The sequence below is a fragment of the Pan troglodytes genome, chromosome 2 (assembly GCF_028858775.2).
Source record: "Pan troglodytes isolate AG18354 chromosome 2, NHGRI_mPanTro3-v2.0_pri, whole genome shotgun sequence".
NCBI lineage: Eukaryota > Metazoa > Chordata > Mammalia > Primates > Hominidae > Pan > Pan troglodytes.
Window position 1 is genome coordinate 19,297,816 of NC_086015.1, and position 17,275 is coordinate 19,315,090.

The 17,275-nt window shown below is 45.9% G+C and overlaps 1 protein-coding gene across 5 annotated transcripts in view; it reads right to left on the reverse strand.

Annotated features, from left to right (window-relative positions):
- The window catches only part of SH3BP5 (SH3 domain binding protein 5), a 78,355-nt gene that overhangs the window by 38,710 nt on the left and 22,370 nt on the right, over positions 1-17,275 (reverse strand). For 4 of the 5 annotated variants that reach the window (XM_016940553.3, XM_054681542.2, XM_526142.8 and 1 more), the window contains exon 3: positions 10,514-10,642. In XM_016940553.3, the coding sequence (XP_016796042.1) occupies positions 10,514-10,642 (129 nt within the window). Of the gene's footprint in view, positions 1-10,513; positions 10,711-17,275 lie in introns of all 5 variants that reach the window. The other variant, XM_063805473.1, reaches the window with a different exon arrangement.

Here is a 17,275-nt window from a genome sequence, read left to right on the forward strand (position 1 = left end):
GGCACCAGCCAGAACCAGGTAGACTTGGCTTAAACCTTCACTCCTGTCCTCGCAAGGTCTGTGATGTTAAAGTCCCCAAGCCTCAGTGATTACTCCCCCTCAGTATGATGAAAATAATATCGTCTTGCAGGCCGGACGCAGTGGCTCACACCTGTAATCCCAGCACTTTGGGAGGCCGAGGCAGGCGGATCATCTGAGGTCAGGAGTTAGAGACCAGCCTGGCCAACATGACGAAATCCTGTCTCTACTAAAAATACAAAAATTAGCCTGGTGTGGTGGTGTGCACCTGTAGTCTCAGCTACTCGGGAGGCTGAGACAGAAGAATCGCTTCAACCTGGGAGGCAGAGGTTACAGTGAGCCGAGATTACGCCACTGCACTCCAGCCTGGGCGATAGAGCAAGTCTCCATCTCAAAAAAAAAAAAAAAAGAAAAGAAACAAGAAAAAGAAAAGAGTACCACTTTGCAAAAAGTACTTGCTGTAAGGATTAAATGAGATAATGTACATAAAAGACCTATGACCACAAACCCAGGCCCCTAGCAGAGCCTCAACAAATCAGGGCTGTAGATAGCCCCTTAAGAGAACACAGACTCTAAGCCCCAGTTTCTTCTTCTGCAAAAGTGTGTGTGTGTGTGTGTGTGTGTGCGTGTGCATGTGTACATAACTCCCCCTCATGCATGTAAAACACTTAGAAAGTGCCTGGTATACAAAGAGTGTTGAAATTACTCTTCTTCCTCCTCCCTTCCTCCCTTCCATCCAGTAAACTGTCACCGCCATACCACTGACTCCCATTTTCCCTGCATTCTGGATAGATAATTAACCAAGTCTGTTACAGTCTCCCTTCACATTCTCTTAGATTAGCCCACAACACCGGAAAGGTTTATGTAAAGGCCCAGTCTTTGGGCTCCAAGACTAGTTTCCTCATTCGTACTATAAGGCCAAAAGGGAAACAATGACAGCCCCCGCACAGAGCAGTGTGTGTGGCACCTAATACATCATTAGCGCTAAAAAAATGGCAAAAAATGGAGCTGCTATTAATGTAAGGACATCAATTTCTCAAACACAACCTAAGCCCCCTAACTCAAGAGCCTACCATGGCTACTTTGCAGCTTCTCAACCAAGTCTGAAGGGTAGGCTGAGGCGTACGGCAAACTCAGCTGTCCATGCTGTTCCTTTCCTGACTGGTCCTTTAGCTCCCCTAAGCCTCTCTTTCCAAGGCTCTGGCTTCCTTACCCAAGTTCATATCTGCACTGACCCCTCCCCTCAGATCTCTGCTCTTCTGTCTTTACCAGCCAGCCTCCCTCTTGTGCTTCGGAGTGTGCACAGTGTGTCTTTCCCCTCAAGCCTTTCCCCTCAAGCCTTCCTGATGGGCAGCATCTCCCGCCAACACACACACACAGTGACACACTCCCTAGCTTCTTCCCTTTGCCATCTACATCAGAGCCACATGGTTCAGCGCACTAACAAATAAGCCTCTCCATGTGGCTCTTGGCAAATACAGTCAGTCCTCATTATTCACAGCTTCCATATTTGTGAATTTGCCTACTTACTAAGCTTTATTTGTAACCCCAAAATCAACACTTGCAGTGTTCTTGGGGCCATCCATCGACATGCACAGAGTGGTGAAAAAATGAGCTACCTGATACATACGTTTCTAGCTGATGTCCAACAAGAAGCCACCCTGCCTTCTTGTTTTGGCTCTCATACTGTACACAAGTGTCCTTTCCTCGGTCCTTTTAGTGCTGTGTTTTTGACATTTTTGTGCTTTTTGTTGATGATTTTTCTCTATAAATTGGCCTCCAAGTATAGCAATTAAGTGCTTTCTAGTGCTCCTAAGTATAAGAAGGCTGTGATATGCCTTATGGAGAAAATACTTGCGTTAGATGAGCTTCGTTCAGGCAGAAGTTATACCACTGTTGGCTGTGAGTTCAGTGTTAATGAGTCAACAAAACGACACATGCAGAAAAAGGAAGAGGAAATTTGCCAATCTGAACATGAGTTCACTCAAGTAAGTGCTAAAGTAACATCCGCTGTGCATGACGAAGCTATGGAAAAGATGAAAACACGGCTGGATTTGTGGATTCCATCTGGCACTAAGCCTGAGAGGTCATGACAGATTAAAAAAGCAGAGTGGACAGCATCATCATGAGGCTAAGAGCCAAAGAAGTTTACAGTCACATCACCCAGAGTCAGGAGAACATTCAACCCTTTGCAGCTAGTGTTTTATTATCAAGAAATATTGCATATAATTGATTGTAAGAAACATACTAAATAAGGGGTCTTTAAACAGAAACACACATATAACAAGGTTATGTATTGATCAGCTGACAAAAATGTTGTGACCAGAGGCTCTCAGGAACCTAACCTCTATTTCCCCTAGGAGTAAAGCCTTGGTACTTGCTAATTCAGTGTCTGTGGCAACTTTATAGAATATGACTACCACAGATAATGAGAACTGATTGTGTTTACCTCTGCCATAGCACCACCTTCATGAAGATGGGGCTCCTGGAGGATACAGACCAACTGTATACTCCACAGTGGCCACTGCAGACAAAGGGGAGATGCTTTTCTTTGCCAATCCCCTGACCTGCTATAATCCTCCCACAGTCTCACTCCATACCTCAAATGGGGAAATCATATATATATATATATATATATATATATATATATATATATATATATACACACACACACACACACACCCCTATCCAGGTCAGTAACAAAGATTCTACTTTTGCTCAAAACAGCCCATCCCACACCCTTTTATAAGACTGCCATGAGGGGAATGTCAGCTCCACAAGGACAGGATCTCTGTTCTATGTTTGATAGGTCAACAAGTGGCTAGAACAATACCTGGCATATAGTAGGTGCTCAGTCAATAGCTACCGAAGAAAAGAAAATAATAAATTGTTTTAAATCCCCACACAGACACGTAAAGTAATAACCTACATTTGACATATCCTTGAGTTTATATCCTACCTTTGCAGAACATCAGCCTCTCATCCTCTCATTCTCCACTTACGAAGTGTTTTTCCTTTTTTTTTTTTTTTTTTTTGAGACAGGGTCTCACTCTTTCACCCAGACTAGAGCGCAGTGGTGCGATCACAGCTCCACGCAGCCTTGACTTCTCAGGCTCACGCAATCCTTCTACCTCAGCCTCCTAAGTAGCTAGGACCATAAGCAAGCACCACCATGTCTGGCTTTTTTAAAAAAAAAAAAAAAAAAAAAAAGAAATGGTGTCTTACCATGTTGCCCAGGGTGGTATTGAACTCCTGGGCTCAAGCAATCCTCCCACCTCAATCTCCCAAAATGCCAGGATTACAGGCATGAGCCACCACTCCTGGCCATGGCAGCCTTTCTACAAACAAAATCAATGCCTAGAATTTCCCAACAAAGGATCACTATAATACTCTGTTCCTCTAGGATTAGCATAATAGTTCAGGAGATTAATTGATATGCTCGACACATTTCATTTCATTCAAAACACGATTCTCCATCCATTCAAGGCCCATGCCACACTATCCCTTTGGGCACAGAGTGCTTTTGATCAGTCAAACGGTAAGTCAGCTACTCCCTCCCTCATCATTTTCGATCCTCCAGCACATTCTGCCCTCACAAATAACTCACTATGTACTCAACCTACCTGGGCTCACTCTTCCACCTGGCACAATCTCTCTATCTTCCATAGCCCCCTCCCAGCCAGGAGAGGCCTGTTTCCTCTTCTACCCACAGGTTCTTTGTGGTGGTGATCTTTTTTTTATTACAAGGCAGCAGATTCACCAGATACTCAACATTTGATAGAAAAATACATCTAGGATAATCTTACATTTATTGGATCCAAATGCTTTACATGTACTAATTCAATCGCTGTAGTAAATTGCAAAAGTAGCTAGAATAATTTGCAGGTAGACTTTATCGTTCCCAATTCTTGAATTTGGACTGGCCCCATGACTGACTTTAGCCCATAAGATGTTAATAAACATGAAACAAGCAGAGGCTTGAAAAGGGCTCACCCTTTTTGTTGCTGGAATCTCAACACTGTATGAAAATGACCAGGCTAGCCTGGTGAATGAAAGATACACATGGCCTAGTCACCCCTGCTACCCTAGCTGACCACCAACCAACTGCTTGACAGATAAGGCCAAGGTCAGCCAGCCCCCAGCTAATCCATCAACTGATTGTATATGTGAGAGATCAGCTCTAAGCCTGAGATCAGAAAAACTGGCCAACAAAACCATGAGCTAAATAAATGTTTCAAGCCATTAAGTTTTAGGGTGGTTTGCTTCATAGCAAAAGCTAACTGATATACAACTTTTCTTTCTTTTTTTTTTAAAGAGCCAAGGTCTCACCCTGTCCTCCAGGATGGAATGCAGTAGCACAATCATAACTCACTGCACTCTGGAACTCCTGGGCTCAGGCAATCCTCCTGCCTCTGCCTCCTGAGTAGCTGGGACCACAGGCATGCACCATCATGCCTGGCTACTTTTTGTAGAGACTGGGTCTCACTACATTGCCTAGGCTGGCCTCGAACTCTTGGCTTCAAGCAGTCCTCCCGCCTTGGCCTCCCAAAGTGCTGGGATTACAGGCCTGAGATCCCTCAATTAGCCAACTCCATTTTATGGATGAAAAAAAATGAGGCACAGAGATTAGGTAACCTGCCAAAGGTCCCACAGCTTTTAAGAGGTGAGCCTACAAGTCACTCTTCAAGTTTCAAATGTTTTCCCACTCATCTCCTTTCCTAAAGGAGGTTATATGTAAGACATGGCCTTATATAGCCCCACAGACACGAAACAGGCAACTTTCAGCACTAAATAATCCGCACTATTTTGCATTTGTGCTGCCCATCAAGTTTGCAAAGTGCTCTGCTCTCTTCTGACGCATTCCAACCATTCAAAAATAACAAGGGTTGCCCAATGTCCATGGATGAATGGATAAATAAAACGTGGTATATACATTCAGTGAAAGGAAATTCTGACACATGCTATAACATGGATGAATGTTGAGGACATTATGCTAAGTGAAATAAGCCAGTAACGAAATGACAAATATTGTATGATTCCTCAGTACTTACATGAGGTACCTAGGGTAGTCAAATTCATAGAAATAGAAAACAGAAGTGATGGTTGCCTGAGCTTGGGAGAGGGGAGGATTGGGGAGTTAGTGTTGAATGGGTACAGTTTCAGTCTGGGAAGATGCAAGGGTTCTAGAGGTGGATGGTGGTAAGAGTTGCACAGCAAGTGAATGTGCATTCACAATGTGAATGCCTTAATGCCATCCTTAAAGAACGGTTAAAATGGGGGAGAGGCAAAAAAGAAAAAAAAGATGGTAAAAATGGTACATTTTGTGTTGTATGTACCTTACCACAATTTTCTTAAAGAGGAGAAAAATAAGGGTTGGGACTGATAGTGATAAAATGACAGGTCCAAAGCCACTGTTAGACCAGTCAGCACCCAGGGAGCCAGGTAAGCAAGACACACCCTGCTTTTCAGCGTCACTGATTCACATGGGCTCCGCCCTCATCAGACTGCTCCCCCACCATATGCTGAAGGCCAGATGGACTGGCAGATATGTCAAAGCAGCCTTAAAAACAAGCTTGGGCTCAAGGACAAAAACTCTCAAATCAAAGCCAGTGCCCTGCCCCCAACCTGGCACAGAAAACACACATCATGTTCTACCTCTGCTTGGCAGAATTTGGACTTGGTTTTCAAGATCACAGAACTGGATCTGACTCACTGGCTGAAAAATGAGCTCATATCAGGAAAAATAAAATCGATGCAAATTTTTAATGAACCAATACAATTTCCACCAGCTCAACAATTAGATTTTTTTTTTTTTTTTTTTGAGTCAGGGTCTTGCTCTGTCACCCAGGCTGGAATACAAGAGAGACATCATGGCTCACTGCAGCCTTGAACTTCTGTGCTCAAGCAATCCTCCTGCTTCAGCCTCCTAAGGGCTAGGACCACAGGCACATATCACTACATCCAGCTAATTTTAAATTTTTTTATTTCATATAGAAACAAGATCTCACCATGTTGCCCAGGCTGAAATTACAAATCTTTGTAAACTCTTCACAGAAAATCAAGTGTGGGAGGTTTTTCCCTTTTAAGTACCCTCAACTGAGACACTGGATATTCCAGTGGATAGATAGACATGGATATTCCAGACACTGGAATAGACAGACATGGATATTCCAGACACTGGAATAGACAGACATGGATATTCCAGACACTGGAATAGACAGACATGGATATTCCAGACACTGGAATAGACAGACATGGATATTCCAGACATAAAAAACCACCACTATGCTATCTTCTTTTTCTCCAAATGGCATACGTACTTTTATTTCAAAATATTCACAAAGTTAAGAAAAAGTACAGTACAAATAACTTTTTGCTCTCAACCATTTGAGTGAGTACCTGATGCTCCATCACCCCCCCAAATACTTTTTGTAGTTGTTATTTCCTACAAATAAGGACCTTCTCTCACATAATAATAATGTAACCATCAAAAGTAGAAAATGCATTGATACATGACTATCATGTAATTATCATGATTTCTTTTTTTGAAAAAATATGGGATATACATCAAATAGTAAGAGAAGGTACTAGGATTATTTTCTTCTGTCTATTTTCTAAATTTTCTACAATAAATTCTAATTTTTTAATGAAGCCGAAACCCAAGCTCATGCTGGGATTCCATTGTCAAACACATTATCTCACTTAAATCCTAAGGCCAACCTCATGAGATAGCCAGGGTTGTTCGCTTGACTGCCAGCATTTCATGAATGAGGATGCAGGGACTCTGAGGACGCAGTGCCTCCTGACTCAAACTAGAAGGAACTGCTATCTGAAGGAGTCTCTCAGGCACCATTTCCCTGCTGTACATAACCAGAGAACTTTGTAAATATAAAAAGGAAGGGGGGGGGACAAGAGGAAGAAAACAGGAAGTCCTACTTGGCAGCATCTGGAAGTGGACATTGCCCCCCTCACCATCAGGAAGGTGAGAGGAACATTCACACACAAACAAGCTCATCCATCTGGCCTGAGCAGCCCGCCCTCCACAGAGATGAAATGTGACATCTGTGCCCTGCCTCAGCCTTTGAACATCCTTCCAGTTCCTTCGCTATTGACCAACAAGGTCCCTTGGGGTTGAGGGGTAGGAGTTAGATTAGGAATCTAACCTTTTCTACCCTGCTTCTTCCTGCCCACCTGCAAGAAGGAAGGAGATTATGGGGAGGGCTTGCAGGCATAAAGCCAGGCAGGATGCTCTCAACATTCATCTTGGGAGCTGCCCATTAAGAGTGACTCACTCATCCCCAGGACCTGGGCATCATCTGATTCGACCGATGACTCAGTGCCTTGCCCACGGGACTCAGTAATTGCCCTATTGTCCTCACTGGCCAAGAGAAGGGATGAAGAGATGGAGACGAGCCACCATCCACTGCTTCCCAACAGACTAGGAGCCTCCCAGCCAGCTCCCTCCTACCTCTTTTCCCAAAAAAGATGATTTGGGGTGCAGAAGAGCAGGGAGTGGTGTGAAATCTGCTCCAGGATGTGTCACAGCCAGCTGGGGACCCACCTGCTAAATGGGATTTGAATGAACTCAACCCAGACGAGGCTGGATTTGCCAGTCATGCCACTCTCCATCTGCTTACCTAGCTACCAGGTGGGAAAGAAGCTGTGAGTAAAGGAGCAACGGAGAGGAAATGCTCATGACTTCAAGGGAGGGCAGGGGAGGAACCTCTGGTCTGTTGGCGGCTCCCCAACATCATTCGCTAGTTTGTTCATTTATTGATTTATACAATATTTGAGCACCTTCTGTATGCTGGCATTGCAGACCCAGCAAGGAGCCAAACGAATGAAACTCTCTGCCCTTGCGGAGCTTCACTTACTGTAAACAAGTAAATTATAACAGGTCATATGGGGAGAAGTCCCACAGGGAGAAAGGAAAGCAAGGCATGGGGGCTGGGGCTGGCAGGGATGGTGGGCTGGGAGTTAACCATTTTAAATGTTAGCCTGAGAAGGCCTCATGGATAAAGGGACAGACATTTGAGCAGAAACCTGAAGATGAGGAAATCGGGCTATGAAAATACCAGGGTTAGGACACCACCAAACAGAGGGAAAGGCAAGTCCAAAGACCTGAGGCAGGAGCACGTTTCACATCAGCACAGCCAAGGGAGTGACCTGAATCAGAGGACCAGCCTTGAGAAACCCCAACACAAAGCCCCCTAGAGCCATCTCTGCCCCCAAACCTGAGCTCAGGGACCAGACAAGGAAAACTTCAGGTAGAGAAGCCACTGCCGCGACTCCAGTGGGATGCTTCAACAGACCATCCTTCAATCACTCTGCAGCATGGGCACATGGGCTGCTTTTAATAGATACGTGTGGGCTAAATGGCATCACAGAACCATAAATCCCCGTGTTAAAGACTTTCAGGAAAGGAGGTTTTCTGAATTCCTCGATATTTATCCAATGTTTAAATTAAATCCTCAGAAGCTTCTCCTCAAACCTAACCTGAACCCTCCATACTTCCGTTTCAGGTCAAGAATGATACAACCTTGGCCTACAGTGGGTAGGACACATCCTCAACTTGGGGGGCATCTCAAAGATTAATGCAACGTGGACACTTTGGAGGGGGAATGCCTCAGGGTGCTGGAATCTGTGGGAATTGGAAAGTGCTTTTTGGAGAAGGGTTTCTTCTCCCGGGAATTCTAGAGGCCTGGGCAGGGCCCAGCTGGAGGTGGAGAAAGGGAGTGGCTGCTGCTCAGGGCTTGTGCAGACCAACGAGCAATCAGAACTTTGAAGTATACAGCCCAATGCACCAGGCCAGGGAAGAAAGAAGGGTTTCAGGCAGCCACTCTGTCTAGGAATAAAGGCAACATATCTGGCAAGGTCCAACCAGGAACTTCAGCTCAGGGTTCAGAGCATAAAACCCAAACACACAGGTAGGATCTTGGTAGAACTCCCAAAGCAGCAAGGGGCTCCCTTGAAGAGAAATGAGAGGTGCATGGAAATAGGAAAAAGAAGAGGAATGGTTAAGTCCTGGCCCTCATTCTCTATGGGTCTATCTTAATATATTCCTAGATTTCTGGGACTTAATTTCCAAAGGGTCCATCCTACTGATATCTCCCCCACAGTGCACAACACGCTGTGCACATACACAGTAGGTGCTCAGAAACTTTGCATTGTTGTTGCTCACTCATTTTTTCTTTTCTTTTCTTTTTTTTTTTTTCTGAGACACAGCTGTGCTCTGTCGCCCAGGCTGGAGTGCAGTGGCATGATCTCGGCTCACTGCAACCTCCACCTCCCAGGTTCAAGCGATTCTCATGCCTCTGCCTCCCTAGTGACTGGGATTACAGGCGCCCACCACCATACCCGGCTAATTTTTGTATGTTTAGAAGAGAGGGGTTTCAACATGTTGGCCAGGCTGGTCTCGAACTCCTGACCTCAAGTGATCTGCCCACCAAGTGATCGGCCTCCCAGAGTGCTGGGATTACAGGTGTGAGCCACCATGCCCAGCCTCACTAAACATCTTCTTACAAGTGGACACTTTTGAAGGCAGCATCTTCCATCATGTCATAAACACACCACAGGGACAGCACTGGGTCATTTGCTAGTGAACTACAATTTGGACCAACTGCTTAGATCTTCTTGGGAAATCTGAACTCTCATCTCAAGAGGCATCACAGGGTTGGTGATTCACATTAGCTCTCTAATCGGGAAGCCGAAGCAGGCTGAGGAAGGTGAATAAAGCCCCCAGCCCAGAGCCTGCCACACAGCAGGTACTAGTAACTGTTGGGGGCTCTTTACCTTCCCCATTCACAGGGCCTGGCTATCAGAGGCTGCAGGTGACACAGGTGGCACATCACATCACACAGCAGCCAAAGGAAGACCAACTCCTAAACCAGAACCCATTTCCACGCAGCCCCCAGCAATCGCCTGATCACAGTCCCCTCCGCCACTCCCCTTCTGGTCTCCGTTTCACTGCTTCTTATTTGGGCTCTCAGGACAAAGAACCAAAGTTTCAGCAGGACGATGGCCACGGAAGTCAGAATCCGCTAAGGAGTGTATAACAACTCACCTGCCAAATCTTAAAAAGGAAAAAAAAAAAAAAGAGAGAAAAAGAAGAAGAACCGATGTTTCAAGAGAAGCAGAAGGCTAAACACTCCCAAGAGTGAGGCGAACGCAAGGGAGTAAGCGAATCTTCCTACTGCTGTCTGACAGGTTGTCATTAGGAGCGGAGGAGGAACACCCTCTGGACACGTCCCCGTAAGTGCACTCAGCACCAACTCAGGGAGCACCCACTTGCAGGGTCATCCAAATGCCAGCACTCACACCCTATTAATAGTGTCGAGCACTGGAATGAAGCAGATTGCGGGGAGGTGGGTCACTGCAGATAAGACATATTGGACTCGAGCTTCTAACCTTCAGCAGGTGATACAGTCAAAGGCACCCTTAAAACTGAGGGGTAGTGAGGCTCGAGGTAGGCTAGACATCTCTGGGGCTATCTTACCTGCCTCGCCACCCTCCGTGCCTCCCAGTACGGCTTGGAGTCTTCCACAGCTTTGCCAATTTTCTTCACCAGTTCATCCAGTTTCACCGTTGCTTCAACCAGAACAGAGCGGAACTTCTGACGAGCATCCTGCAGCCAGGGGAAACCGAGGAAACACAGTTGAGGCTTAAGAAGGGATCTGCAAACACCTACTGGACCTAGACAGAAACATCAACAAAGGACTTTACCCAACATACAGACCCCTAAAGTAGCACCTTTACAAGACAGTGTCTAGAGCAGCACCGCCCAAAACAGCTTCCTGCCACGGCGGAAACGTCCTGTGCTCTGCACAGTGCAGTGTGGCGGCCACCAGCCACGTGTGGCTACTGAGCACTTAAAACTGGCCGGTGTGACTGAGGAAAGGAGTTTTTAGTTTATTTAATTTTAATCAGATCGGGTGTGGTAGCTCACGCCTGTAATCCCAGCACTTTGGGAGGCCGAGGCAGGCCGATCACTTGAGGTCAGGAGTTGGAGACCAGCCTGGCCAACATGGCAAAACCCCATCTCTACTAAAAATACAAAAATTAGCCAGGCGTGGTAGCAGGTACCTGCAGTCCCAGCCACTCAGGAGGCTGGGGCACAAGAATCTCTTGAACCCAGGAGACAGAGCTTGTGGTGAGCCAAGATCATGCCACTGCACTCCAGCCTGGGTGACAGAGCACGACTCTGTCTCAAAAAAAAAAAAAAAAAAAATGCTTAGTAAGCAACAACAACGCAAAGTTTCTGAGCACCTACTGTGTATGTGCAGAACATGTTGTGCACTGTGGGGGAGATATCGGTAGGATGGACCCTTTGGAAATTAAGCCCGTCTCTACTGAAAATACAAAAATTAGCCGGGCATAGTGGGGGGCACCTGTAATCCCAGCTACTCAGGAGGCTGAGGCAGGACAATCATTTGAATCAGGAGGCAGAGGTTGCAGTGAGCCGAGATCGTGCCACTGCACTGCAGCCTGGGTGACAGAGTGAGACACTGTCTCAAAAAAAAAAAAAAATTAATTCATTATATTTAAAATTTTTTAATTAACATGGCTAGCAACTACTATATTGCATAGCATGGTATAGATTAAAAAGCTTTGTCCAGGACCTCTGGACAGCATGTTGTCAAAGCTCAGGATTTTAATCAGAGACATGGATTCAACACTGACCAAACCTCTCTCTGGGGAAGAATGTCCAGCCATCTCTGACAGCTTCAGTCCAAATGATGCTGTCAATGTTAAACACTGAGTGCAAATTTATTTATTTATTTACCACATGCCAGACCTGGTGCTGGGCCTTGGGCATGGCCCTGTCTCCAGGGCACTTACAGCCTGGTGGGTGAGGTAGGTATTACAGCCCGTTCCAGAAAAGTCAGTGCCAGGGTGGGAATGGTCCAGTCGCCATGGAACTCAGCAGGGAAGAATGGCGCCAGACCATGTATTAGAGGGAGAGTCACAGGAAACTTCCAGAGGAGTACTATCTAAACAGAAGTCCAAAGCATGAATAGGAAATTGGGGGAGGGGAGGAAAATACTGAGTCCCAAGCAGGCAGCAGAGCCTGTGTCCAGATAAGAGAGGAATGGGAACAGCATGGTGTTTGCAAGAAACTGAAAGAGGCCGGAGGTCTGGAATGTGGAGAATGGCAAGAGATAAGGGTGGCCATCCATCCCGGCGACAGCAACTAGCAACTTGGACCTTGATAGGAGTTAGGAAGGCAAAGAAGGACTGTGCAAGGCTTAATCATGTTGTAAAAGTCAAGAAACCAGATCCAAGAGGTATAAGGAGAGAAAAAAAAAATTAAATAAGTTAGTCCCAGGTCTAGGAGGACCTATTGGAAGGGATCAGGTCAGTGATTCAAACCCCACATCCCCTCTACCTCTCCCTCAGGCATCTGCCTGACAAAGCCACACCTAGGGGAAGGAAGGACACATGCATGAGTTTTTTTAAAAAAAAAAAAAAAAAAAAAAAGAGAAATGGCAGCCGGGCACGGTGGCTCATGCCTGTAATCCCAGCACTTTGGGAGGCCGAGACGGGTGGATCACGAGGTCAGGAGATCGAGACCATCTTGGCTAACAAGGTGAAACCCCGTCTCTACTAAAAATACAAAAAAAAATTAGCCAGGTGTGGTGGTGGGCACCTGTAGTCCCAGCTACTTGGGAGGCTGAGGCAGGAGAATGGCGTGAACCCGGGAGGCGGAGCTTGCAGTGAGCTGAGATCGCGCCACTGCACTCCAGCCTGGGAGACAGAGCGAGACTCCATCTCAAACAAACAAACAAAAAACTAGCTGGGCATGGTGCCGTGTGCCTATGGCCAGGGCGGAAAGATCGCTTAAGCCCAGAAGGTTGAGGCCGCAGTGAGCCAAGATCACACCACTGCACTCCAGCCTGGACGATAGACCCTGCCCTGTCTCAAAACACAAACAAAAGAAAAGAAAAGAAAGGGGAAGTGGATACTCCAAAAGAACAACACATGATCATGAGCTATGGGCCTGGAGACTCAACACCCACCTGCTGGTAAAACACGTGTTTCATTGGCTAGAGGGGCCTGCCTCACAAGTAACTATCAGAAAAATTTTATGTTATTTTGAGACAGAGTCTCACTCTGTCATCCAGGCTGGAGTGCAGTGGCATGATCTCAGCTCACTGTAACCTCTGCCTCCCGGGTTCAAGCAATTCTCGTCCCTCAGCCTCCCAAGTAGCAGGAATTACAGGTGTGCACCACCACGCCAAGCTAATTTTTTTTCGTATTTTCAGTAGAGATGGGGTTTCACATGTTGTCCAGCCTGGTCTCAAACTCCTGGCCTTAAGTAATCTACCCGCCTAGGCCTCCCAAAGCGCTGGGATTACAGGTGTGAGCCACGGCACCCAGCCGAAATTTTATTTCTAAACATGCAATTGCAGGGGTTTCATGGGGGCAAAGGAGGCTCTGATCAGTTCTAATTCATTCCATCATCCCAAGCTGTGGGCTTGCTAGTGGGTTTGAAAACGCCGCCAGCATTCCAAAATATGAGGATAAAAGCTTTACCTCCCATGGGAGCACCTCAGCTCCCGAGCCTGGATCCCATGTCCAACACAGGCTTTGCCCCCTTTCCCCTGGTTCTGTGCCATCATCACCATCCTGATTTCCTCTGCCTTCTCCCTTATCAGACCAGGCTTAGGGTCATCTGCTGCAGCTTCTACAGGCAGAAGACAAGACTAGACTTGTTCTCCAGGGGAAGGGCCCAGGGAATAGAGAAGCCCCACAGAGCTTCTACAGGACTTGGCTTCCAATAAGAGGGAAGCAGCATGCTGTCAAAGCCCAGGATTTTAATCAGAAACACAGATTCACTGCTGACTAAAGCTCTTTCTGCAAGGCCCTAATCAGGGCCCTCTCTATGAACCATTTGTATTACCTATAAAATTGTTACTTTCCATCCCATAGGGAGGGCTCTTAGAAGGAATCAAGGAGAATACAAATGTAAAACATTTAACAATTTCTGGGCACACAGTCAGTGCTCAATAAATGCATACAATTTTTTTCCTCCTGGTATAAAAAGAGACCCTGAGACCCTATTAAAAACCACCCAGGGAGTTTCCCAGAGGCGAGGGCAGCTGACACGGTGGACATAATAACACACTGTGCAGGCAGCCGCTCTGCAAGATGCACTCGCATGCATGACCACATCCTCACGGTCACCTCCCTGGTGGTGGCCAGTGCCAGTGCTGTCCACATTCACACCAGTGAGAAAACGGAGGGCCAGATCGGTTAGCGTGTGGCCTACAGCCGGTCACATCATCCCCCAGGCCTACTCTGTTAAATGAGAATTGAGCCCCAAAGCAGTGGCCTACGGGCCAATAAGCTTAGTACATTTGGCTGGTATGCTATGTAGTAAACGTCAGGGAAAATTCACATTAAAAAAAAAATGAATTCTCAAACTTTTCATTTAAAGAAAAAAAATAGCTAGAAGCAGAGCAGAAGGTGCACCCTTAGGCAGGGGTTACCCTCCTCTCCAGTCCCTATCACTCTGGTGTCTGAATCACTCATTCAGGTTCCCTGCCCAGCTGCTAAAGATATCTGATTTGCTGAGAGCTCTCTGGGGCACTGGTGAATACAACCCACCAACGCTGCCTTTGTGGAGAAAGAAGGATGGATACAGGGCACAGACTGACTGACTGCTATGTGGCAGGCACTACTGTCAGTGCTTTAACCCCACCAATTTGTGCAATCGCTAACAATCCTAACAGGTAGGTGCTATTGTTGTTATTCACATTTTATAAAGGAGGAAATAGAGGCAAGGAAAAGAAAGGTAACTTGCCCATGGTCACAGAGCTGGGAAATGGCAGAGCCAACAATTAAACTCAAGCAGTGCTAAGACTACTTACACACATTGAGCAACAGACACACGGCTGAGAAGGCCACCCAACCCAAGTCAGACATGAAGAAAGAGGATTCCACCAGATAGAGAATGGACGGACGGGCTGGCCTGGTAGGGGCTGGAGCAAGGACGCCTCCTGGGCCATTATAAAGGCATCTGAACTCAATCCCATGAACAATGGGAGGGCATGGCACGGTGGGGAGAAGGGGAGATTATTTCTTGTTTCTTTCTTTGCAGAAGATTTTCTGGTGCTAGTTTATCACTGAAATTCTGTCTCCCTCTGCTATTCTCTACTTGCCATTTCTCTTCCTTTGGCCATAAATCACATCTCAAAATCAAACCTTTTAACCTAGTTCTATGTGGTGGGTTTTCTTCCCATAGGGTTCCTTAAGTCTCAAGTAATTTATTTCCAATGCACCCTTTGTCAGAAATAATTAAAGAATGCATTCTACCACAAAAAGGAAACATAATCATAGTTTACTAGATGGCTCAACTGTGAATAGCACTTACCTAGCTGCAATAAAGTAATCAAATACTGACCACAATGGATTCTGCTGAGAAGACAGCAGATGGGAAAAGTACAGGACAGAGGGTGAAAAGAGACAAAACCTCATCTTCCATAGCAGGATGTCCACAGATAGTCACTCAAATGAAAAAAATCAAGAAGTAGTCACACAATACATACTACTTGGTCATAGAAATAAATACCTCCATCAGCTAAAATACATTAAACTAATATAGTTAACTGTCTAGGGGAGAAAAAAACAGGGGTAGGGTGGGAGAATGGGATAGTATAGGGCTTTTTGTTTGATTTTGTGTTTTTGTTTTTGGGGGTTTTTTGGGTTTTTGTTTTCACTTGATCTTAGCCAAAAGGCCGAGAATCGATGGGGTTTTTGTTTTCTTAAGAGACAGAGTCTTGCTATGATGCCCAGGCTGGAGTATGGTGGCTATTCACAGGCATGATCATATCACACTGTGGCCTCAAACTCCTGGGCTCAAGGGATCCTCCTGCCCTTTCCAAGTAGCTGGGACTACAGGTGTACAACACCATGCCTGCTTTTTTGTTTTCAACTGTAAAATATCATAGATTTTTCTAAGCAGGGGCATGACCTGATCAAATTTAGGTTTTACAAAATTGTTACCTGGGTGCAGAGTATGTTAAAAGACTCCTCAGGTGATTCTGATGGGCAGGTTCAGGGCCTGCCAGTCTGACTTGATGCCCTTTTTGTGACTATCTGTACTAAGTGTGTGACCATCAAAGGGTATTAAACCCAGAAGACTTGATTTGACATCAGCGTTTCCTTCTATAAATGAGGCTGTGCTGCCAGGAATGATGCATGACTGGCTGACTTCCAACCACCAACAAGCCTATTCATCAAAGATGCATTGAAACTGAACACAAAGCCAGTCTTCCCTGCTCCACCCCCCCCATAAGAAAAAGCCCACCCAGTTGTTTCCATTCCACTGAGGATCACAGCTACTTGGGTAACAGTTCCCAAAAGTATTGAGGTATGAGAGGCCACAAATCAAAATCTTTCCTGTCTCCCCAGCGTTACAGCCCTAATATTCCTTGGTCCTCACCCCCACCTCTCAGTCCCTAGTGATGTGACAGGCTCTGGCCACAGTCATACTCCTAGCCACAGTGATTGTTCTATGAGCAGGGGCGATAGACATGACCCATCATAACCAATGAGACTTCATTTTGGGAACTTTCTGCAACTGTTAGAGGAAATTTCTTCCACTTGAGATGTTTAAGAGGATGGAATGAAAGCCTGCAGCAGACAGCAGCCATCCTGGCATCATGAGGGGAGAGCCTGACAATAAAGCCATGTGTATAAGGAGCAGAGTCTGTGGAATTTAGTTCAACCTAGCTTTTATAAAGCATTTCTTTAAATACATCTTAAAACCACCTTGCCACAATTGAACTTAGACTTTCTGTCTTGTTTCTTAAAGAAAAGACTTGACTGTGATTCTTTGTCTCCTGCAATTACAAGCAAATGTGTTTTCCAAGATCAGAGTGGGGGTGGCTTCAGGAATGTCCAGGGAGGAGAGTAAGCTGACTGCTTTCCCTGCAGAAAATGAGCCATGGAGGGGAGTGGCTCAAAAGTACAAACTTATCTGAGAGAGCAAGCAGATCTTCCACCAGTCAAGAAAAAGAATCCGTTTACCATCCCAGGGCTGTTTACCAAGGGAGTTTTTAGATCAGCACTTGAAAGAGTTCTTAAACAGTTCCCTCTGCTTGGAGGAGGCCTCAGCTCTTCAAATGTGAAAATTGTGTTTCATCCATTAGGTGACTCAGACTGAAGGTAATTTATTCAAGCAAAGAATTGCTGGGGGTGGTAGAGTCTCCCTGTTTGACTGTGTCAGTGTGTCAAACAGCCTTGTGTCAGATAA